The sequence below is a fragment of the Stegostoma tigrinum genome, chromosome 26, assembly GCF_030684315.1.
Source record: "Stegostoma tigrinum isolate sSteTig4 chromosome 26, sSteTig4.hap1, whole genome shotgun sequence".
Taxonomy (NCBI): domain Eukaryota; kingdom Metazoa; phylum Chordata; class Chondrichthyes; order Orectolobiformes; family Stegostomatidae; genus Stegostoma; species Stegostoma tigrinum.
Genome location: NC_081379.1, coordinates 5,519,243 through 5,544,538, shown reverse-complemented (window position 1 = coordinate 5,544,538; position 25,296 = coordinate 5,519,243). Strand labels below are relative to the sequence as shown.

Sequence of the window (25,296 nt, the reverse complement as noted above, 5' to 3'; positions counted from 1 at the left end):
TGTACAGAACAGTAGTTATTCCACTTGTGGAATACTGCCTTCAGTTCTGGTATCCCTACTACAGGCAAGATGCCAAACTTGGAAGGGTTCAGAAAAGATTTGAGGATGTTGCTAGGTTTGGAGGGTTTGAGCTCTCGGGAGAGGCTGAACAGGCTCGGTCTATTTTCCCTGGAGCATCTGGGTCTGAGGGGTGACCTGATAGAAGTTTATAATATCCTGAGGGTTTGGGATAGGGTGAATAGCGATGGTTATTTTTCCCCAGGGAAGTCCAAAACTAGAAGCCATAGGTTCTGGGTGAGAGGGTGGTGTGTGAATGGAATAAGCTGCCTGAGGGAATGATGGAAGCTGATACAATTACAATATTTTAAAAGGCATTTGGATGGTTATATGAATAGGAAGGGTTTAGAGGGATATGGGCCAAATACTGGCAAATGGGACTGGATTTACTCAGGGTATCTGGTTGGCACGGGCGAGTTGGATAGAAGGGTGTTTTCATGCTCTACAACTTGAGTGACTCTGATAAGAGTGGGGCACCTATTTAAACTTGTATTTATTATCTTCCAAAGACTGTTGTAATTACGCTGTTGATAAAGATTTGTTTTCGTGCTAATATTTATCAATGTATCTCTATCTTTGTTTGCAAGTACTTCAACCAGAGGACAAGGCCGGTAGGGTTCTGGATCGCTGGACCCGAAATGTTAACTCTGTTTTTCTCCTCCTCAGATGCTGCCAGATCTGAGCTTTTCCAGTAACTTTGTTTTTGTGGCAAGTTTGATTGTGTCTCATTGCTTGAATCAATTTAAAGTAAGAAACTAAAATGTGAGGCTGGATGAACACAGCAGGCCCAGCAGCATCTCAGGAGCACAAAAGCTGACGTTTCGGGCCTCTCTGATGAAGGGTCTAAGCCCGAAACATCAGCTTTTGTGCTCCTGAGATGCTGCTGGGCCTGCTGTGTTCATCCAGCCTCACATTTTATTATCTTGAATTCTCCAGCATCTGCAGTTCCCATTATCAAAGTAAGAAACTGTTGGAATGCTTGTTCTATCAACAAAGCAGTGGATCATGATTAAAGATAAAGGGAGGGCTCCGTTAACCTGTGCTGAATGAAAAGGTTTTCTGTTGCATGGGACCAGGAAGCGATTCAGAAATTCGCAGCGAGGGCCGGTGCGCCGACGTTAGTGTTTCCCCCGGTAATGCGGGCCCAGGACATTGGTTCCGTGTCTCCCGCGTTGGCGGAAATCGTGCCTCCGCGGACACCCGGGCTGGGCCATGGCGTTCCGCAAAGCCTTCCAGGTGGCCTGCGGCATCGCCGGCACCGCCGCCGTGGTGGTGGCTGCCGCGGCCACGACTCAAAGGCGCGGCGAGGGCCGGGTTGAGGCGGCGACGGTGAGCTGGAGCCCGAGCCCGCCCCTGGAGCAGCGAGGGGCCGCCGGCTGGGACTTCAACTGGGACAAGTGAGTGCGGGAGAGGCCGAGGCCCAGGCCCTTAAGGAGGTGGGGGGGGGGGTGAAGGGAGGCCTTAGAGAAAGCCCCGGCCCCGCGGGGCTGAGGTGGGGGGGTGCCGCAGTGTCGGAGCTGCCCTCCGTATTCGGCATCGCCTCCGGTTTCCCGTTTTACATAAAAGTCCAGACAAACTGCGCCGCTCCCCCCACCCCCCCCTCACCACCCACTCCCTATCCCCACACCCCCACTCCCTCACCACCCCCCCACACCCCCACTCCCTCACCACCCCCCTCACCACCCACTCCCTATCCCCACACCCCCACTCCCTCACCACCCCCCCACACCCCCACTCCCTCACCACCCACTCCCTATCCCCCCACCCTCACCCCCCCACACCCCCACTCCCTCACCACCCCCCTCACCACCCACTCCCTATCCCCCCACCCTCACCCCCCCTCCCCCACCCTCCCTCACCCCCCCCTCACCCACCCCCCCCACCCCCCCTCACCACCCACTCCCTCACCACCCACCCCCACTCACCCCTCACTCCCACTCCCTCCACTCACCCATCCCCACTCCCTCCACTCACCCACCCCCACTCACCCACCTCCACTCCCTCCACTCACCCACCTCCACCCCCTCACTCCCTCACCCACTCCCCCCCCACCCCCCTACTCTTGCCACCCCACTTCCCCCTCACCCACCCCCACCCCCACCCCCGGGATCTTCTCCATAGAACTGAATGCACTTCAGAGAGGACGCTGCTGGTGTCTTCAACATCATCATTGTAAATAAATGCACCAGCACCAGGAACTGCTGGAGAATCTGTGCCCAGAAAACAAGAGTTGACGTTTGGAGCCCAGCTCCCCACAGAAGGATGGAGTTCTTTGAATGTCAGAATAGTTGGGGATCAAGGGATTTACTACAAAAGCCAGTAGATGAAGTATATAAGATTAGATTAGATTCCCTACAGTGTGGAAACAGGCCCTTCGGCCCAACAAGTCCACACTGCCCATTGGAGCACCCCACCCAGACCCATCCCCCTATAACCCACATGCCCCTGAACACTACGGGCAATTTAGCATGACCGATCCACCGAGCCTGCACAACTTTGCACTGTGGGAGGAAACCAGAGCACCCAGAGGAAACCCACGCAGATAAGGGGAGAATGTGCAAGCTCCACACAGACAGTTGCCCGAGGCTGGAATCGAACCCGGGTCCCTGGCGCTGTGAGGCTGCAGTGCTAACCATTGTGCCAGCCAAGATATAAGAGATAACAAGTTGTAGAGCTGGATGAACACAGCAGGACAAGCACTCTGATGCTGCCTGGCCTGCTGTGTTCATCTAGCTTCTACACCTTGTTCTCTCAGATTCTCCAGCATCAGCAGTTCCTACTATCTCAGATGAAGTACATACGTGGATGTAATTGAATGGCAGAACAGTCAAGATGGCCAGTTTGACCTATTTTAGTGTTACAGTAATGTTGTACTGGTACAAGGTCAAATTCCACTGAGTGTAGCATCAAGGATCAATGGGTATCAGGGGATAAACTTTCTGCTGGTTGGAGTCCTCCCTGGCACATAGGAAGACTGTTGTGGTTGTTGGAGGTCAGTCGTCTCAGTTCCAGGACATCTCTGCAGCAATTTCTCAAGGTAGTGTCCATGACCCAACTATTTTCAGCTTCATCAGCAATGATCTGCCTCCATCATAAGGTCAGCAGCGGGTATTTCACCAATAATTGCACAATGTTCGGCATCTTTCGTGACTCTTCAGATACTGAAGCAGTCAAAATTCTGGAATTCTCTCCTTATGGGCATTGTAACATATGGGCAACATATAGACTGCAGAAAGCAGCTCACTACCTCTCAAGGGAGGGCAACAGACGCTGACCAGCAATGTTCACCCACATCCCACAAATTATTTAAAAAAAACCTGAATTCGTTTCTTCCATGTTACTGTATTAATAGCTGGTGAACTTTGCCAAACTTTAATACAGTTGTGTTTAAGCATTTGTGTTAAAGGCAGCCTAGTTCTTCTTGCATGAGTTTAACCAGTTCTCAGGCAGATAGTTAAAGTACCAGGGAATGGAGTTTTCTGATGGAATGTAAAACACTGAGAATGTAGTTCCTGCCCTAACCATTGATGAATTTCTTTCATTCAGGCGGGAGCCTATTTCGTTGATGAAACCCAATAAGAAAAACAAAGACAATGTTGAGGACTTTACTGCTCAACTTGAAAATTACAAAGTCAAAGCCACAAGGCACATCTTCCTCATCAGACATTCCCAGTACAATCTGTCAGCCTCAACAGACAAAGAAAGAATTCTGACATCGCTGGGTCTGTACATGTGAATTTATTACTTAAGACCTTTTGTAAATTATCTCTTTGTTTGTGTCTAGTTTTATTTTGTATTGATTATCCATTTGCCAGGAGTGAGGAGCCACTGTTGTTGGGAAACGAGGAGCTAAGATCTTGCAGAGGAAATTGTGCCAGACTTGGGAGAAAACACAAGGGGTGAATTAGAGAGAAATTTCTGCAATACTCCATTGCTTTAGCAGAACCTGCGAAAATTTGAAATGAAATAGGTTTTGTACAAGTGAAAGGAGGGTGCTGGGAGGAAGACACTTTGAAAGTCTGTGGTGGATGAAATCACAAATGGCTCAACTTTTACTTTGGATTTCAAACATTTGCATTATTTCGATATGGACTAATTGGACAGATTTTTTGAATAAGTTAGCACAAGCACAATGGACCAAACAGTCACCTCCATTGCAATATTATCCTATGATACACATCCTTGTTCTCAGATCGCTGCCTCCAGCTCAGCCCTGCTTCTTCCTGTAATCTCTCCCAGTCCTGTGACTGTTTAGGATGTTTGTGCTCATCTAGTGCCAGCGTGTTGAGCATTCTCAATTTGAATCACACCACCACAGGTGACCATGCCTTCAGCTGCCTAAAACCCTAAACTCTGGAATTCCCTCTGAGTGTCTAAGATACTTTCCTCCTTTAAAACACTCCCTTCAAACGTATTTTCCTGCTTTGGAAGGTGGCTCCAGTTCACCAATGCAATCTTAGTTTTACATTTGTTTACAGGCTGAAACACTGCAAGTATACACCTCCTAGTTATCCTCCCCACTATTTCATCTCGTTATATTTTCGAATCAGCCTCTTCGGAGATGTTATTACACAACTGAAACAGGTGCAACTTGAACCCAGACCTCCCGACCTAGGGGTAGGGAGACTACCACTCACTGCAAAAGCCCTTTATATTTGCGCAGTGAAAACTGCATTAATGCACTCTACTTCTGAATAATTAAGCACAATGGCCAGATAATTTATCTTATAGTAGTTATTTATTTGAACAAGTTTTATTTTCCCTATCTTCCCTATTACCCCATCTCCTCTCATGCCTCATTGTTTGATTTTTCTTTATAACTTTCCTGTGAAGACCTGTGCAATGTTTTCTTATGCCAAAGTTACATTATAATCATAATTTGTTATAGTGCAGGATGCCAGGAAGTTTCGAGAGTGGGAGAGGAGATTAATTTGTGGCAATGATGCCAAATTCAGATTTTAATCTTTGGAGGAGAACCAAATAAACCAATAGGTTTAGTTGTTGTAAGGTCCTCAGTTGGAAAGGATAAGCAGGAGCAGGCAGTGTTCCTTTAAATGGGCACAACAGTGCCTAGGATCGGTTATTGTGTCTTATGTAGAGCAAAGAGCTAATATATCATTATTTATGCTTTGCAGTTCTAGAAATGTGGTGTTTGTCATATGACGTTGTTAATGTATTCAGTACTGTGGCAAAGCATAGTCCATTAGACATTTGAGGATTTTGACTGAATTTATCAGATGAACAGCTTGTAGTTTTTTTTGTCTCTGACCTGTTTATTATCTTCAGGCTGAAAATGTTCCTTTGTTCCAGGACGTGAACAGGCTGAACTAACGGGTCAGCGATTGGCAAGTTTGGGATTGAACTATGACATTCTGATCCACTCCAGTATGACCAGAGCAAAAGAGACAGCGACAATTATTAGTAAATACCTGCCAGGTGGGTCAGGGTGCACTCAGTCAGATGAATGCTGTGTCTGCAAGGTACATTGCAGATTTTCTTCTGATTTTTAATAATCAATTGTATTATTAAAAAAATAAAATTTGCATTTGGGGGACTCGGATATTTAACAGGAACAATGCTCAATTAGATTTATTTACTGCTCTTCTTGACATTTTTCTTAAAGACAACCTGTTTGGCTCAACCTTTTGTCACCTTTCCCAAAATCTCCTTATGTGGCTTGGTACAAATTTTTGTCTGAAGTGCTTTGGGATGTTTTACTACAGTTAAAGTGCTGTATAAATGTAAGTAGCTTTGCATATCCATGAAGTGTCAATGGATATAATGTTTTAAGATAACAGCCTGTGAATACTTTGAGAGACCCAATGTTTGTTGAGTGTTGCGTGTCGCGTGCTTGGGAGAAAGAGGGGAACACAGACCTAAAAGGTCTCCATGAGGAGATTTCCTCCTCTCCTGTCTCCATCTGTTGTAAATTCACTGACATACATTGATCATTCCGATAGGTCATTAATTCCACTATCGTTGAATTAGTGACTAATAAGTTGGCAAAACTGAACTAGATGGGACCTTAGTCTTTTTTCTCACTTACCAAATTCTTTTTTGTCTTTGATGTTGACAAAGGTATAAATTCCATAACAATCTGTTACTAGTTAGTGCTTTACTAGTTACTCCATTAGTGCAGCCTGTCACACTTCTTAGCACAAGCGTTTGATGTTGAGGTATTTCATTTTAATGTAGTGTTGAGGGAGTATTGTATTGTCAGAGTGATCATATCTCAGATGCAAATTATTTATAGAAAACGAGTGTTATTCTTTGTGTCCTGACTACTGTGATGGGGAAATGGTATCATAGTCATACCGTCACTAGATTATTATTTCAGAGCCCAAGTCTAATGTCATGGGCTCATGGATTTGAATTAGACCATAAGATATGGGAACAGTTCGGCCCATCAAGTCTGCTATGCCATTCAATCGTGACTGATATATTTCTCAACCCCATTTTCCTGCCTTCTCTCTGTAACTCTTGATCACGTTACTAATGAAGAATCTGTCTATATCTGTCATCAATAAACTCAATGACTTGACCTCCACAGCCTTCTGCAGTAATAAATTCCACAGAATAAACACCCTCTGACTGAAGAAGTTTCTCCTCGTCTCAGCTCTAAAGGGTCATGCTTTCATTTCGAAGGCTGTGCCTTTGGGTTCTAGTCTCCCACGAGTGAAAATATTTTCTCCACGTCCACTTTATTCAGGCCTCTCCGTATTCTGTAAGTTTCAGTCAGATCCCCCTCATCCTTCTCAACTCCATTGAGTGCAGACCCAGAGATCTCCATTGCTCGTCATGTGACAAATCCTTCATCCCCAGGATCATTCATGTAAGCCTCCTCTGGGCCCCACCCAATGGCAGCACATCTTTTCCTTTGATACAAGACCCAAATAGTCTGACTAGAGCCTTGCATAGCCTCAGCAGTTCGTCTCTGCACTTGTGTTCCAGCCCTCTTGAAATGAAGGCTAACACTGCATTTACCCTACTGACTGCTAACTGAATCTGCATGTTAATTTTAAGAGAATCCTGAATGAGGACTCCCAAATCCCCTTGTGCTTAAAATTTCCGAAGCCTTCCCAATTTAGAAAGTAGTGTATGCCTCTATTCTTCTTATTAAAGTGAATAACCTCCCAGCTTTCCCATAGTGTGTTCCATCTGCCATTTCTCTGCCTACTCTCCAAACCTGTTCCTCCACCTATGTTTGTGTCATCTGCAAACTTAGCAAAAATGTCCTCAGTTCCATCATCCAGATTGTCGATATATACTGTGAGTAGTTGTGGTCACAACACAGATCCCTACAGTACTCCACTAGACACCGGTTGCCATTTGAATTCAATAAAAATCTGGAATTTTTTTTTAAGAACGTTGGCCTAATGTAAACCATGTAATCATTGTCACTTGTTGTAAAAAAAATCTGACCTATTAATGTCTCATGGGAAGGAAATCTGCCATCCTTAGTTGATCTGACTTTTTGTGGCATAAGTGAACGTGATTTACTGTTAACTGGACAACCAGACAATGAAACCTACCTGATCCAATGATGCCCACATTCCCTGTACAAATAATAAAAATTGACTTCACAAAAGCAGATTATCTATTCATTACCACATTGCTGTTTGTGGAAACCTGCTGCATGCAATTTTGCTACACTTTGTCAGTTCATTGGCTGTAAAGTACTTGAAAACATGGTGGTGAAAACAACAGACGTGATATCAGTCATTCTTTTTCACAATCCCAACCAGTCCAGGTGATTTACCAACTTCAGAAACAGTCAGTCCTTTTCTGCTTTCATTTTTTTATTTGAAACTTCTTTTACTATAGTTTTAGTTGTACCTTCTTCCTCGGTAAAACGAGGATTACAAATTAAAGTATCATGCAAAAAATATGACGAAGGAATGGGATACGTATAGGAATACTGTGTGTGGAGGAAGTTGGGTCCCTAGGTTGACTGGATGGCTGGATTATGATGCAGTGTGGGTTCAATTCTCACACCAGCTAAGGTCACTGTGGAGGACTCTCCTCATCCACTCCCTCAGGTTAAACCCTCCCCAGTCATTTCTCCATTAAAGAGACAGCAGCCCTACTGTCTCGTAGAACCATGGTGACTGTATTGTGTGTGTGGCTTTGATCTGATGAATTCCTTCTGTGGCAGGTCACTTATCTCAGTTGCATCTTTGAGGCAAAAAAGAAGAACGTTCATGTGTAGCAGTAGAGTGGAATGGGGAAATAGATCAGTGTAATAAGCAATTAGTGTCTTTAATGTACTGATTGAATGTGGCATTTATATCTGTGAGCATTGCGGTTCTAGGTTTGGAAATGATGAGTTGCGACCTACTGAGAGAAGGAGCACCAATTGAACCCGTGCCACCAGTCAGCCATTGGAAACCAGAGGCTATGGTAAGAATGAAGCTAAAGATAACTTAGAATAAGCTGGTTCTGTTGAGAAGTGTCAATGGAAGTCACAAGATTACATGCTGTCCCATTGGTTCAGTGAAGTTAATGTTTGACTATAGTTTGGTTTTCATTTATAAATACGGGTGACTTAGCATGTTTTTTTTAATGAACTCCCTGCTGTTAAGGAGCCATGTCGGTCCTAAGAATATTGTTATCACTCACTCCTTCAACTCAAAACGACTTTGCACAAAATTGGAACAGAAGTACATCATTCAGCCCTATTCTGCCGTTCAATTCAATCCTTGCTGTTTTAATAGGAGATGGTGCCTGAATTGGTAAATGGTGAATGTTGTTTGTTTTTGATACATTGAAGCTGCAGTATTGCTAAAAGAGTCTACTGCGGCTGTGTTCTGCTCTGGTGGTACTAACTTGCCTCTCTCAAATTCAATATTTATGTCTGTGCTTGCTTGCCATTGGAAGAGTTGGTTTTAAATCATATCTGTTTGAGTCAAACTAAGTTCAGGTCCCAGCAAAATGCCAGTCTTTCCACGGTGAGACATAAATATCACTATCGACAAAGCAAAGTTGGGAGTCTGATGGAATGCTCTTCACTTGCCTGGATGAGTGAAGCTCCAACAACACTCAACGAAACAGTACACTTTTTTTTGGAACCCTCTGCTCTCTACCATGTAAAAGGAGAGAGACAGCAGATGCATTGGAATCCCCACCACCTGCTCTTTCCCCTTTGTTCAGTGTCACTGGGTCAAAATCCTGGCAGTCCCCTCCAAACAGCCCTGGGAGTATTCCAACAGCCAGTGGATTACAGTGGTTCAAGAAGGCAACTAACTCATCACCATCTTCTACAGGACAGCTAAGCATGGTCAATGAATGATGGCGTAGCCAGTGTCACCTACATCCTCTGAACAAATAGTCTTAAAAAACTGGTCTGATTCCTTTAGCGATAACTTGGAGAAAGAGGAGTTAATAACTGCCGTCAAAATTCTGTTTGAAACATTTGTTAATCTAAAATGCATATTTCATCGTGCGTTAATGTAATTGCTGTTTTGTGATATTACACCCCCCCATATTGCTGTTTTGTGATATTACACCCCCCCTGTATTGCTGTTTTGTGATATTACACCCCCCCATATTGCTGTTTTGTGATATTACACCCCCCCTGTATTGCTGTTTTGTGATATTACACCCCCCCATATTGCTGTTTTGTGATATTACACCCCCCCCCTGTATTGTTGTTGTTGTGATATTACACCCCCCCCTGTATTGCTGTTGTTGTGATATTACACCCCCCTGTATTGCTGTTTTGTGATATTACACCCCCCTGTATTGCTGTTGCTGTGATATTACACCCCCCTGTATTGCTGTTTTGTGATATTACACCCCCCTGTATTGCTGTTGCTGTGATATTACACCCCCCTGTATTGCTGTTTTGTGATATTACACCCCCCTGTATTGCTGTTGCTGTGATATTACACCCCCCTGTATTGCTGTTGTTGTGATATTACACCCCCCTGTATTGCTGTTTTGTGATATTACACCCCCCTGTATTGCTGTTTTGTGATATTACACCCCCCTGTATTGCTGTTTTGTGATATTACACCCCCCTGTATTGCTGTTGTTGTGATATTACACCCCCCTGTATTGCTGTTTTGTGATATTACACCCCCCCCGTATTGCTGTTGTTGTGATATTACACCCCCCTGTATTGCTGTTGTTGTGATATTACACCCCCCCGTATTGCTGTTTTGTGATATTACACCCCCCTGTATTGCTGTTTTGTGATATTACACCCCCCTGTATTGCTGTTGTTGTGATATTACACCCCCCCTGTATTGCTGTTGTTGTGATATTACACCCCCCTGTATTGCTGTTTTGTGATATTACACCCCCCTGTATTGCTGTTTTGTGATATTACACCCCCCTGTATTGCTGTTTTGTGATATTACCCCCCCCTGTATTGCTGTTTTGTGATATTACACCCCCCTGTATTGCTGTTGTTGTGATATTACACCCCCCTGTATTGCTGTTTTGTGATATTACACCCCCCTGTATTGCTGTTTTGTGATATTACACCCCCCCTGTATTGCTGTTGTTGTGATATTACACCCCCCTGTATTGCTGTTGTTGTGATATTACACCCCCCTGTATTGCTGTTTTGTGATATTACACCCCCCCTGTATTGCTGTTTTGTGATATTACACCCCCCTGTATTGCTGTTTTGTGATATTACACCCCCCCATATTGCTGTTTTGTGATATTACACCCCCCCTGTATTGCTGTTGTTGTGATATTACACCCCCCCTGTATTGCTGTTGTTGTGATATTACACCCCCCTGTATTGCTGTTTTGTGATATTACACCCCCCCATATTGCTGTTGCTGTGATATTACACCCCCCTGTATTGCTGTTGCTTTGATATTACACCCCCCTGTATTGCTGTTGTTGTGATATTACACCCCCCTGTATTGCTGTTTTGTGATATTACACCCCCCTGTATTGCTGTTTTGTGATATTACACCCCCCCTGTATTGCTGTTGTTGTGATATTACACCCCCCTGTATTGCTGTTGTTGTGATATTACACCCCCCTGTATTGCTGTTTTGTGATATTACACCCCCCCTGTATTGCTGTTTTGTGATATTACACCCCCCCTGTATTGCTGTTGTTGTGATATTACACCCCCCCTGTATTGCTGTTGTTGTGATATTACACCCCCCTGTATTGCTGTTTTGTGATATTACACCCCCCCATATTGCTGTTGCTGTGATATTACACCCCCCTGTATTGCTGTTGTTGTGATATTACACCCCCCTGTATTGCTGTTGTTGTGATATTACACCCCCCCATATTGCTGTTGCTTTGATATTACACTCCCCTGTATTGCTGTTTTGTGATATTACACCCCCCTGTATTGCTGTTTTGTGATATTACACCCCCCCATATTGCTGTTGTTGTGATATTACACCCCCCTGTATTGCTGTTGTTGTGATATTACACCCCCCTGTATTGCTGTTTTGTGATATTACACCCCCCCGTATTGCTGTTGTTGTGATATTACACCCCCCTGTATTGCTGTTGCTGTGATATTACACCCCCCTGTATTGCTGTTGCTGTGATATTACACCCCCCTGTATTGCTGTTTTGTGATATTACACCCCCCCGTATTGCTGTTTTGTGATATTACACCCCCCCGTATTGCTGTTGTTGTGATATTACACCCCCCCTGTATTGCTGTTGTTGTGATATTACACCCCCCCGTATTGCTGTTTTGTGATATTACACCCCCCCGTATTGCTGTTGTTGTGATATTACACCCCCCCGTATTGCTGCTGTTGTGATATTACACCCCCCTGTATTGCTGTTGTTGTGATATTACACCCCCCCGTATTGCTGCTGTTGTGATATTACACCCCCCTGTATTGCTGTTTTGTGATATTACACCCCCCTGTATTGCTGTTGTTGTGATATTACACCCCCCCGTATTGCTGCTGTTGTGATATTACACCCCCCTGTATTGCTGTTTTGTGATATTACACCCCCCTGTATTGCTGTTGTTTTGTGATATTACACCCCCCTGTATTGCTGTTTTGTGATATTACACCCCCCCGTATTGCTGTTGTTGTGATATTACACCCCCCCCGTATTGCTGTTGTTATGATATTACACCCCCCTGTATTGCTGTTGTTGTGATATTACACCCCCCTGTATTGCTGTTGTTGTGATATTACACCCCCCTGTATTGCTGTTGCTGTGATATTACACCCCCCTGTATTGCTGTTGTTGTGATATTACACCCCCCCTGTATTGCTGTTTTGTGATATTACACCCCCCTGTATTGCTGTTTTGTGATATTACACCCCCCCTGTATTGCTGTTGTTGTGATATTACACCCCCCCGTATTGCTGTTGTTGTGATATTACACCCCCCCTGTATTGCTGTTGTTGTGATATTACACCCCCCTGTATTGCTGTTTTGTGATATTACACCCCCTGTATTGCTGTTTTGTGATATTACACCCCCCTGTATTGCTGTTGTTGTGATATTACACCCCCCTGTATTGCTGTTGCTGTGATATTACACCCCCCTGTATTGCTGTTTTGTGATATTACACCCCCCCATATTGCTGTTGTTGTGATATTACACCCCCCCTGTATTGCTGTGTTGTGATATTACACCCCCCTGTATTGCTGTTGTTGTGATATTACACCCCCCTGTATTGCTGTTGCTGTGATATTACACCCCCCTGTATTGCTGTTGTTGTGATATTACACCCCCCCGTATTGCTGTTGTTGTGATATTACACCCCCCTGTATTGCTGTTGCTGTGATATTACACCCCCCTGTATTGCTGTTTTGTGATATTACACCCCCCCGTATTGCTGTTTTGTGATATTACACCCCCCCGTATTGCTGTTGTTGTGATATTACACCCCCCCTGTATTGCTGTTGTTGTGATATTACACCCCCCCGTATTGCTGTTTTGTGATATTACACCCCCCCGTATTGCTGTTGTTGTGATATTACACCCCCCCGTATTGCTGCTGTTGTGATATTACACCCCCCTGTATTGCTGTTGTTGTGATATTACACCCCCCCGTATTGCTGCTGTTGTGATATTACACCCCCCTGTATTGCTGTTTTGTGATATTACACCCCCCTGTATTGCTGTTGTTGTGATATTACACCCCCCCGTATTGCTGCTGTTGTGATATTACACCCCCCTGTATTGCTGTTTTGTGATATTACACCCCCCTGTATTGCTGTTGTTTTGTGATATTACACCCCCCTGTATTGCTGTTGTTTTGTGATATTACACCCCCCTGTATTGCTGTTTTGTGATATTACACCCCCCCGTATTGCTGTTGTTGTGATATTACACCCCCCCCTGTATTGCTGTTGTTATGATATTACACCCCCCTGTATTGCTGTTGTTGTGATATTACACCCCCCTGTATTGCTGTTGTTGTGATATTACACCCCCCTGTATTGCTGTTGCTGTGATATTACACCCCCCTGTATTGCTGTTGTTGTGATATTACACCCCCCTGTATTGCTGTTGTTGTGATATTACACCCCCCCGTATTGCTGTTGTTGTGATATTACACCCCCCTGTATTGCTGTTGTTGTGATATTACACCCCCCTGTATTGCTGTTTTGTGATATTACACCCCCCCGTATTGCTGTTGTTGTGATATTACACCCCCCCCTGTATTGCTGTTGTTATGATATTACACCCCCCCCTGTATTGCTGTTGTTATGATATTACACCCCCCTGTATTGCTGTTGTTGTGATATTACACCCCCCTGTATTGCTGTTGTTGTGATATTACACCCCCCTGTATTGCTGTTGCTGTGATATTACACCCCCCTGTATTGCTGTTGTTGTGATATTACACCCCCCCGTATTGCTGTTGTTGTGATATTACACCCCCCCGTATTGCTGTTGTTGTGATATTACACCCCCCTGTATTGCTGTTGTTGTGATATTACACCCCCCTGTATTGCTGTTTTGTGATATTACACCCCCTGTATTGCTGTTTTGTGATATTACACCCCCCTGTATTGCTGTTGTTGTGATATTACACCCCCCTGTATTGCTGTTGCTGTGATATTACACCCCCCTGTATTGCTGTTTTGTGATATTACACCCCCCCGTATTGCTGTTGTTGTGATATTACACCCCCCCTGTATTGCTGTTGTTGTGATATTACACCCCCCTGTATTGCTGTTTTGTGATATTACACCCCCTGTATTGCTGTTTTGTGATATTACACCCCCCTGTATTGCTGTTGTTGTGATATTACACCCCCCTGTATTGCTGTTGCTGTGATATTACACCCCCCTGTATTGCTGTTTTGTGATATTACACCCCCCCATATTGCTGTTGTTGTGATATTACACCCCCCCTGTATTGCTGTTGTTGTGATATTACACCCCCCTGTATTGCTGTTGTTGTGATATTACACCCCCCCCGTATTGCTGTTTTGTGATATTACACCCCCCCCGTATTGCTGTTTTGTGATATTACACCCCCCTGTATTGCTGTTGTTGTGATATTACACCCCCCCCGTATTGCTGTTTTGTGATATTACACCCCCCTGTATTGCTGTTGTTGTGATATTACACCCCCCCCCGTATTGCTGTTGTTGTGATATTACACCCCCCCCCTGTATTGCTGTTGTTGTGATATTACACCCCCCTGTATTGCTGTTGTTGTGATATTACACCCCCCCCTGTATTGCTGTTTTGTGATATTACACCCCCCTGTATTGCTGTTTTGTGATATTACACCCCCCTGTATTGCTGTTGTTGTGATATTACACCCCCCCGTATTGCTGTTGTTGTGATATTACACCCCCCCGTATTGCTGCTGTTGTGATATTACACCCCCCTGTATTGCTGTTTTGTGATATTACACCCCCCTGTATTGCTGTTTTGTGATATTACACCCCCCCCTGTATTGCTGTTGTTGTGATATTACACCCCCCTGTATTGCTGTTTTGTGATATTACACCCCCCTGTATTGCTGTTTTGTGATATTACACCCCCCTGTATTGCTGTTTTGTGATATTACACCCCCCCTGTATTGCTGTTGTTGTGATATTACACCCCCCCGTATTGCTGCTGTTGTGATATTACACCCCCCTGTATTGCTGTTTTGTGATATTACACCCCCCCGTATTGCTGTTGCTGTGATATTACACCCCCCCATATTGCTGTTGCTGTGATATTACACCCCCCGTATTGCTGCTGTTGTGATATTACACCCCCCTGTATTGCTGTTTTGTGATATTACACCCCCCTGTATTGCTGTTTTGTGATATTACACCCCCCTGTATTGCTGTTGCTGTGACATTACACCCCGCCATATTGCTGCTGTTGTGATATTACACCCCCCTGTATTGCTGTTGTTGTGATATTACACCCCCCCCCCCCCCCCCGTATTGCTGTTGTTGTGATATTACAGTCCCCCCCGGTATTGCTGTTGGAAGGGGAGTTCCATGATATTGATCCAGCAACAATGAAGGAATCGTGATATATTTCCACATTACAGTTCAGAGATGGAGTTTGCCAATATGTTTATAATTTCCAGATGGTACTTCTTTCCAAACAGTATCTAAAGTGACTTACGTATTTTTCAAATGTACTCAGCAGTATCACGAAGATGGTGCAAGGATCGAAGCTGCCTTCCGACGCTACATTCACAGAGCTGATCTGAAGCAAGAGAACGATAGCTATGAGATCATTGTCTGTCATGCAAACGTTATCCGTTATTTTGTTTGCAGGTATTTATTCAATATTTTGTTATAACTGGGGAAAATGTTGAGGTCTTGCACCCAGTGTTGTATTTCCAAGTAGCTGTTAGAGCATCAAGTCCACATTCCATTCAGTATAACACTAATATGATAATCACAAATGTTTGAAACTTCATTTAAAATTTACCAGCGTCAAAATCTGTTGGAAATGAAAAGTTTTGCCTGTGCACTCTTGGTAACTCTTTTCAGTGATGCTTAAGAGTTTTTGAAAAAATTCTGTTTTGGAGAAATGACAGGGTTGAGATCAGTTCTATAAAGAAACTGCACAAGCAAGGATTATTTTCCTTTCAGCAAAAATGGTTAAGGGAAGATTTAATGGAGTTGCTCAAATCCATGGGGAGATTAATTGAGAAACTGTTTATGGTGGAAGGAGTGCTAACCAGACAGACTGTAATTTTAATATTATCACCTGAAAAAGCAGTGCAGACCTGACTCGGTATTGTACTTATGTGCTCAAATATCTGGAATGGAATTTAAAACCACACCCAACAGAGCTCGGAGCATCAAGGCTAACATCAAAATATCACAGCTACCATTCCAGACTTATTCAGAAAGAGAAGAACTCACCTAAGTACAAACAGCTCTGCTTGATTTTGTGTTATTTATTCATAGGATGTGAACAGTAGTGGTAAGACCATTTATTGTTCATCCCGAAATGCTCTCGAGAAGGTGGTGTTAAGCTTTGATATAGTTGACTGGGCTTGTTAGGCCCCCCAATAGCAGCAGGGAGATTGTAGAAAGCATAGGTCGACAGATTTTGGAAAAGTGTGGACGCAGTAGGGTTGTTGTAATGGGTGACTTTAACTTTCCTAATATTGATTGGAACCTCCTTCGAGCAGAAGATTTGAATGGAGCTGTTTTTGTAAGGTGTGTTCAGGAGGGTTTCCTAACGCAGTACGTTGACAGGCCGACGAGGGGAGAGGCCATTCTAGACTTGGTGCTCGGAAACGAGCCGGGGCAGGTATCAGATCTTGTGGTGGGAGAGCATTTTGGTGATAGTGACCATAACACACTCTCATTCTACATAGCTATGGAGAAGGAGAGGATTAGGCAGAATGGGAGGATATTTAATTGGGGAAGAGGAAACTATGATGCGATTAGACACGAGTTAGGAAGCATGGACTGGGAGCAGTTGTTCCATGGTAAGGGAACTATAGACATGTGGAGATGGTTTAAGGAACAGTTGTTGGGAGTGATGAGTAAATATGTCCCTCTGAGACAGGCAAGACGGGGTAAGATAAAGGAACCTTGGATGACGAGAGCGGTGGAGCTTCTAGTGAAAAGGAAGAAGGTAGCTTACATAAGGTGGAGGAAGCTAGGGTCAAGTTCAGCTAGAGAGGATTACATGCAGGCAAGGAAGGAGCTCAAAAATGGTCTGAGGAGAGCCAGGAGGGGGCACGAGAAAGGCTTGGCAGAAGGAATCCGGGAAAACACAAAGGCATTTTACACTTACGTGAGGAATAAGAGAATGGTCAAAGAAAGAGTAGGGCCGATCAGGGATAGCATAGGGAACTTGTGTGTGGAGCCTGAGGAGGTAGGGGAAGCCCTAAATGAGTTTTTTGCTTCTGTCTTTACGAAAGAAACGACCTGTGTAGTGAATGAAACCTTTGAAGAGCAGGTGTGCATGCTGGAATGGATAGAGATAGAGGAAGCTGATGTACTGAAAATTTTGTCAAACATTAAGATTGACAAGTCGCCAGGCCCGGATCAGATTTGTCCTCGGCTGCTTTGGGAAGCGAGAAATGCAATTGCTTCGCCACTTGCGAAGATCTTTGCATCCTCGCTCTCCACTGGAGTCGTACCTGAGGACTGGAGAGAGGCAAATGTAATTCCTCTCTTCAAGAAAGGAAATAGGGAAATCCCCGGCAATTATAGACCGGTAAGTCTCACGTCTGTCGTCTGCAAGGTGTTAGAAAGGATTCTGAGGGATAAGATTTATGACCATCTGGAAGAGCATGGCTTGATCAAATACAGTCAACACGGCTTTGTGAGGGGTAGGTCATGCCTTACAAACCTTATCGAGTTTTTTGAGGATGTGACTAGTAAGGTTGATGAGGGTCAAGCTGTGGATGTGGTGTATATGGACTTCAGTAAGGCATTTGATAAGGTTCCCCATGGAAGGCTCATTCAGAAGGTCAGGAGGAATGGGATACAGGGGAACTTAGCTGCTTGGATACAGAATTGGCTGGCCAACAGAAGACAGCGAGTGGTAGTAGAAGGAAAATATTCTGCCTGGAAGTCAGTGGTGAGTGGGGTTCCACAGGGCTCTGTCCTTGGGCCTCTACTGTTTGTAATTTTTATTAATGACTTGGACGAGGGAATTGAAGGATGGGTCAGCAAGTTTGCAGACGACACAAAGGTCGGAGGTGTCGTTGACAGTGTAGAGGGCTGTTGTAGGCTGCAGCGGGACATTGACAGGATGCAGAGATGGGCTGAGAGGTGGCAGATGGAGTTCAACCTGGATAAATGCGAGGTGATGCATTTTGGAAGGTCGAATTTGAAAGCTGAGTACAGGATTAAGGATAGGATTCTTGGCAGCGTGGAGGAACAGAGGGATCTTGGTGTGCAGATACATAGATCCCTTAAAATGGCCACCCAAGTGGACAGGGTTGTTAAGAAAGCATATGGTGTTTTGGCTTTCATTAACAGGGGGATTGAGTTTAAGAGTCGTGAGATCTTGTTGCAGCTCTATAAAACTTTGGTTAGACCGCACTTGGAATACTGCGTCCAGTTCTGGGCGCCCTATTATAGGAAAGATGTGGATGCTTTGGAGAGGGTTCAGAGGAGGTTTACCAGGATGCTGCCTGGACTGGAGGGCTTATCTTATGAAGAGAGGTTGACTGAGCTCGGTCTCTTTTCATTGGAGAAAAGGAGGAGGAGAGGGGACCTAATTGAGGTATACAAGATAATGAGAGGCATAGATAGAGTCGATAGCCAGAGACTATTTCCCAGGGCAGAAATGGCTAGCACGAGGGGTCATAGTTTTAAGCTGGTTGGTGGAAAGTATAGAGGGGATGTCAGAGGCAGGTTCTTTACGCAGAGAGTTGTGAGAGCATGGAATGCGTTGCCAGCAGCAGTTGTGGAAGCAAGGTCATTGGGGTCATTTAAGAGACTGCTGGACATGCATATGGTCACAGAAATTTGAAGGTGCATCCATGAGGATCAATGGTCGGCACAACATTGTGGGCTGAAGGGCCTGTTCTGTGCTGTACTGTTCTATGTTCTATGTTCTATGTTCAGAGGACAGCTGAGAGTCAGCCACATTGCTGTGTGTTTGGAGTCATCTGTAAGTCAGATTAAATAAGAACAGCAGAACTGCTTCATTAAAGAACATCAGTGGGTTTTTAATGCCCATCCAGTAGTTACATGATTATTACTAATGGTACTAACTTTTAATTCCAGTATTAGTTAATTGATTGCATTTAATTTCCCCAAATGCCTGGAAGGTATTTGAACTCCTGCCTGTGTCCAGCTCTCTTGAATTACTGGATGTGAGTTTGCTCGCTGAGCTGGAAGGTTAGTTTTCAGACGTTTCGTCACCATTCTAGGTAACATCATCAGTGAGCCTCCGATGAAGCGCTGGAGTTATGTCCCGCTTTCTATTTATCTGGTTAGGTTTCCTTGGGTTGGTGATGTCATTTCCTGCGTTGGTGATGTCATTTCCTGCGTTGGTGAGTTGTGGTAATGCACTGGCACGGATTTAAAGATTGGCCCATGAGCAGAAACAGTAATAATATTGTGAGAATGGCTCAATGGTCGGCTCTGTCCAATGGGACATTGCAAGGATGACGTACTTAGAGCCCCAGTTGTTCACAATATATATCAATGATTTGGACCTGGGGTCCAAATTCAAGATTTCCAAGATACCATGCTGGGTAGGAATGTGTTGTGATGAAGATCCAAAGTAATGGATTTGGAAAGACTTGCTGAGTAGGCAAGAACATGGCAGATGGAATACAGTGTGGACAGTTGTGAATATACAATTTGGTAGGAGGAACAGATGAGCAGAGTATTTATCTTTCTTAGTAAACAACTAAAATGGGTAGATCTACAAATGGGACCTGAGAGTCCTCATTGAATTGTCACTGATTGCTGACACAAGCATTAGGAAGGCTAATGGAATAGAGTCATAGATTCTGTTTCCATGCTGAACGACTCTTTGATCCAGCTTGTCCATGCCAACCAGATATCCTAAATAAATCTGGAACATAGAACAGAACAGTACAGTACAGGCCCTGTTGTGCTGAACTTTTACCCTAATCCTAAGGTCTATCTAACCTCCACCCCTACCTTATACTATCATCCATATGCCTATCTAATTAGCTGCTTAAATGCCCCTAATGAGGCTGACTCCACTACCCTCTCCAGCAATGCATTCCACACCCCTACCACTCTCTGAGTAAAGAACCTCCCTCTGACGTCTCCCCGATATCTACCTCCTTTCACTTTAAAACTACGTCCCCTCATAAAAGCTACCTCCACCCGAGGAAAAAGTCTCTCTGGCTGTCTGTCTATACCTCTGATCATTTTGTACATCTCTAGTCCCATTTGTCAGCATTTTGCCGGTATCCCTTTAAACCCTTTTTATTCATACACCCATCCAAATGTCTTTTAAAATGTTGTAATTGTACCAGCCTCCTCCACTACTTTTGGCAGCTCATTCCAAACACTCCACCCTCAGCATGAAAAAGTTCCCACTTAGGTTCTTTTTAAATCTTACCCCTCTTACCTTAAATCTATGCTGTCTAGTTTTGGACTGTGCTGCCCTGGGGAACAGGCTTTAGCTATTCCCCTGATCCATACCCCTCATGACTTTATAAACTTTTATTAGGTCAGTTTTTGATGTTCTGGGTAAAATAGCCCCGGCCAATTCAGCCTCTCTATAGCTCAAACCCTCCAACCCTGGCTACGTCCTTGTAAATCTTTTCTGAACCCTTTCCAGTTTCACAACATTCTTCCTATTAGCAGGGAGACCAGAATTGAATGCAGTATTCTAAAAGTGGTCTAAACAATGTCGAGTACAGCTGCAACATGATCTCCCAACTCCAATGCTCAGTACACTGACTAATAAAGGCAGGCCTTTCAAACGCCTTCTTCACCATCCTGTCTACCTGGGACTCCACTTTCCAAGAACTATGAAACTGCAGTCCAAGGTCTCAGTTCAGCAACGCTCCCCAGGAGCTTACTATTAAGTGCACAAATCCTGCCATGATTTGCCTTTCCAAAATGCAGCACCTCACATTTACCTAAATTAAAACTGCATTTGCCATTCCTCAGCCCTCCCAATCAAAGGCCTGTTGTACTCTTGAGTTAATCCCCTTGGGTGACCACTACACCACCAGTTTCAGTGTCATCTGCAAACTTACTAACCATACCTCGTGTTCACATCCAAATCTTTTATGTAAAATGACAAAAAGCAGTGGACCCACCACTGATTTTTGTGGCACACCACTGGTGACAGGCCTCCAGTCCGAAAGCAATTCTCCACCACTACCCCTGTGTCCTACTTTCAAGCCAGTTCTGTATCCCAATGGCTACTTCTCCCTGTATTTCATGTGAACTAACCTTGTTAAGTCTGTCATGCGGAACCTTGTGGAACACCTTACTGAAGTCCAAATAGATCACGTCCACTGCTCTGTCTTCATCCTCTTCAAAATGTTGGCCTTTTATTGAAAAAGCGTTTGAGTAAAGACATACCAATGTATTATAGTCTTTGGTTAGACTACACCTGGCATACTACATAGTTTTTTTGTCCCCCTTACCTTAGGAAGTATATTATTGTATAGTTGGAGTGCAACAAAGGTTCACAAGGCTTTTTCTTCTAGGATAATGGGACTGCATTATGAAAAGAGATAGGGGAAACTGGACTAAAACAAAAGACTGCAGATGCAGGAGGTCTGAACCAGAAACAGCTGGCGAAACTCAGCGGGGCTCTGAAGAGTCACTGGACTTGAAATGTTAACTCAAACTTCTTCCCACAAATCGCCGTATCTACTGAGTTTTGCCAGTAATTTCTGTTTTTGTTGGGGAAACTGAACCCACATTTTCTAGACTCTGAATAAGGGGTGATTGAATTGAAACCTACAAAACAATTAAAAGAGGATCAAATTACTACAGGCACTGGAATCTGTACTGAAAACAAAAATTGCTGAAAGTCACAGCAGGTGAGGCACTGTCCATGGAGAGACAGCCAGTCTAGATGTCTTTTTATCTCTGCTGTGATGAAGAATCATCTCGACTCCAAACGTTAGCTTGCTGTCTCCAATGGATGCTGCCTGACCACTGATTTCCAGCATTTTCTTGTTTTCAGTCAAAATAATTAAAGGGGTGGATGTAGTTAATAAATCTATAGATGCAGATGCAGGTTGGAGAGCCTTGAACCAGGAGACACTTTCAAAATAAAGAAAAACCTGTTAAAATTGAGATGAGAAATTCTTTTACTCAGGGTTATGAATATTTGGAGTTCTCTACATCAGAGAACAGTAGAAGTGCAATCACTAAGTGGTTTTAGATGGTTAGCAATTTGCTATCATGAGAGAACATCCTCACTTCTGACTTTGATGGCATGATCTATTTTGTAACAGTTTTATAGATTCACGGAGGTTTAATACATTTTCCAGTAATCGATGCTATTTCTCTTTGTAGAGCTTTGCAGTTTCCTCCAGAAGGATGGCTGAGGATGTGTCTCAACAACGGCAGCATCACCTGGCTTACCATCCACCCTAATGGGAGGGTTGCACTCCGAACATTAGGAGACACAGGCTTCATGCCTCCTGACAAATTAAGTCGCTAGAACAAAACTGCTGCTTGTTATTTTCAAAATCTTGTGCTTCATTTTACAGTGCAAAATGTTGTCTGATACTTGAAACGATATCAGTTGTTACCATGACTAATTACAAGTCAGATGTTTATTTTAATAACTTTTTTTCCCAATTCTCTCTTCATTTTCTAATCACACCCCTGAATCCAGGTTGTCTGAGTGTGTGTGGAACTTAATCAATCAGTGTTGCTTCATTTTAAGTTGATGACACACTTGAATGATGTCTCTGCCTGTGCCGTAGTATGTTTTTGTTTGCTTTCACTCCCTTACCTCATCATAACCTTGTTGAGAAATAGTACACTTAACTTGGAGGGAGATGCAAAGTATGGTCCTGAGTGTCATTATCACTGTAGCACTAACTTGCTTTTTAAAATTTCAAATGATTCTCAGTTTAAAGGTTTGTTTAGTCTATAAAAGAATCACTTTTCTCTTGTAGATATAGCATGTAAGACCAAGTACACAGTGCCTTGTGTAATGCACTGTGGTTCATGAGACATGTCATTCTTCCTGGCTCATTGCATAGTTAAGTCTAGCAGCACCCCTTGCTCGCTTGTGCAGGCAGGTGACCTGAGTCAGTACTGCTCAGGAGAGGGGAGAACAGTTATGAATCTGACCCTCCATCAGTCATGGCTAGTATGATGGATTCAGTTGTGATACCTCTGTGGGTGAACAGGCTATTAAACCATGTACGAAATAGGAGAACTTCCATCCAATGAACTGTAAGTGAAAGAATTATTATCTTTGTTGCACATCACAGATTGCTTCAGAACCAAATGAATTAATTTTGAAATAGGCACAGCTTTGGTGGGAGGGTTGAATAAAAGTTTTACGAAACAAATCATTATACTTGATAATTGGTGATCAGGCTATAGAACTTGTATCATGTTTTGCATTAAACAGTTTACTGATTATATCAATTTTTTTTTCCAGGCTACATCAATGCAATTTTAAATTCATTACAGGGCTCTGCAAATAAAGGGTTTTTAACAAACTGTTGTCATGTAGCAGTGGACGTGTTATTACTAAGTAGTGATTGAAAAATCATAATCAGTAACTTTCATACCCTTTAATCCAACTTATGGATGTGGTTTTAATAAGTTTTAGAGTGAGTTCTTTCATTTGAGTTGAAAGAAGTTTCTGGGCTTTAACAATCTGCCAACAGTATTACTTACAGAAAACCTTGATCACAGTTACTCCAAACTAAGATTACCAGCTAGCTGTACATCACTCTGGTGCAACCTGATACGTGGCTGTGAAAAACTGAACTCCGTCATGGGGAATGGTTTGTTACGCAAGTGGTGTGCAACTACAAGGAGACAGTAAGAACTGCAGATGCTGAAGTCAATCAATACACTGGAGCTGGAGCCAACACAGGTCAGGCACCAGGAGAGTTGATGTTTTGGCTCAGGACTGGGAAGGGGGAAAGATGATGGACAGGTTGTCAGGTTAAGGAGGTGGAGATTGAACACTGGTGAATTCTACACTCAGGCTGCAGGCTCCTGAGGTGGAATGAGGTTGTTCTTCCAGTTTGCGTGGTTTGTGTTGCACTGGAGGCGTTAAAATGGTTATCAAACAAAAGGTGCTGTCGATTATCAAAGAGTGTAGATGCTCCATGAAACATCACCAAGTCTGAACTTGGTCTCACTGTAGAGGAGGCCACTTCAGGAGCAACGAATAAAGTAGATCAGGTTGGAGGATGTACACTTGAATGGAAAGTTTGTCTTGGGCTCAGAAGGAAAGGACAGGGGAGAGCATAGGGGTATGTGTAGCATGTCTTGCAGTTGCAGGAAAAGGTGCCACTATGGTGGTGGGGAGTGTAGAGCCCATGAGGGAGTCATGGAATGGTGGGTGCACAGAGTGGAACCTATGAAAGAGGTGGGTAGGTAGGGTGGGAAATATCACTTTAGTGTTAGGGTCAAATTACAGGTGGCACAGGATGATGTCCTGATTATAGGAAGTTGGTGGGGTGGTATGAGGGGACCAGGGGAACTCTGTGCTTATATTTGTGGGGTCGGTAAGGGTGGGAAATGCAAGAAATCCAGTTGAGGGTCTTTTGGAGCAACTAGGGAGGGGAAGGCTATGGTCCTTGAAGTAGGAGGACATTGCGGATATCTGGGCATGGAGCGCTCCAGCTTGAGAGCGGATGTGGTTGAGGAATTGGGAGTAGGGGGTTACAGCCTTTCAGGAAAGTGGGTGAGAGGAGGTGCAGTCAACATAGTTATGGGAGTTGGTAGATTTGATTGGGTGTGGCCGTAGTTATATGGCATACTGTACTCCACATCACAGAGGCCAGGCACCAACTCTCTGAAACTGCCTCCTACCCCTCACTTATGACCCCATCAATAAGCATCACCTCAGCAGGCCTCCCACTTTATTGCTGCCCAACTCTGCACCACCTGGTTCTATCTCCTTCCCAAACACCACAAACCCTGTCTGCCTGCTCCTACCCCACTGAACTTACCATCGCTTACCTTGACCGGTCTCTTCTCCTGGAACTCCCCACCTACATTTGGGACACTACCCATCCCCTCCACCAAGACTTTCAGTTCCCCTGCCCTCAAAATCCTCATCTTCACAATGGATATCCAGTCCCTGTCTACCAGTATCCCCCAAGCAAAGGACCAAAAAGCCCTCCACCCCAATCAGTTCCCCCTCATCTGCTTTTCCTTTAGTTTGTGGGAAGTTGGAA

At 44.1% G+C, this 25,296-nt stretch overlaps 1 protein-coding gene across 2 annotated transcripts; it reads left to right on the top strand.

Moving 5' to 3' along the window:
- The first annotated feature begins 1,212 nt into the window (after positions 1-1,212).
- Positions 1,213-23,598, top strand: pgam5 (PGAM family member 5, serine/threonine protein phosphatase, mitochondrial). Of its 2 annotated transcripts, none has more exons than XM_059654911.1 (6): positions 1,213-1,454; positions 3,604-3,779; positions 5,368-5,493; positions 8,369-8,457; positions 15,627-15,757; positions 22,433-23,598. In XM_059654911.1, exons 1-6 carry the CDS (start codon positions 1,270-1,272, stop codon positions 22,578-22,580), a joined length of 855 nt encoding a protein of 284 aa, XP_059510894.1. In that variant the 5' UTR covers positions 1,213-1,269; the 3' UTR covers positions 22,581-23,598. The 2 variants fall into 2 exon arrangements, with proteins under 2 accessions (XP_059510894.1, XP_059510893.1); XM_059654910.1 differs by having other exon boundaries at positions 15,624-15,757.
- Positions 23,599-25,296: the final 1,698 nt, after the last annotated feature.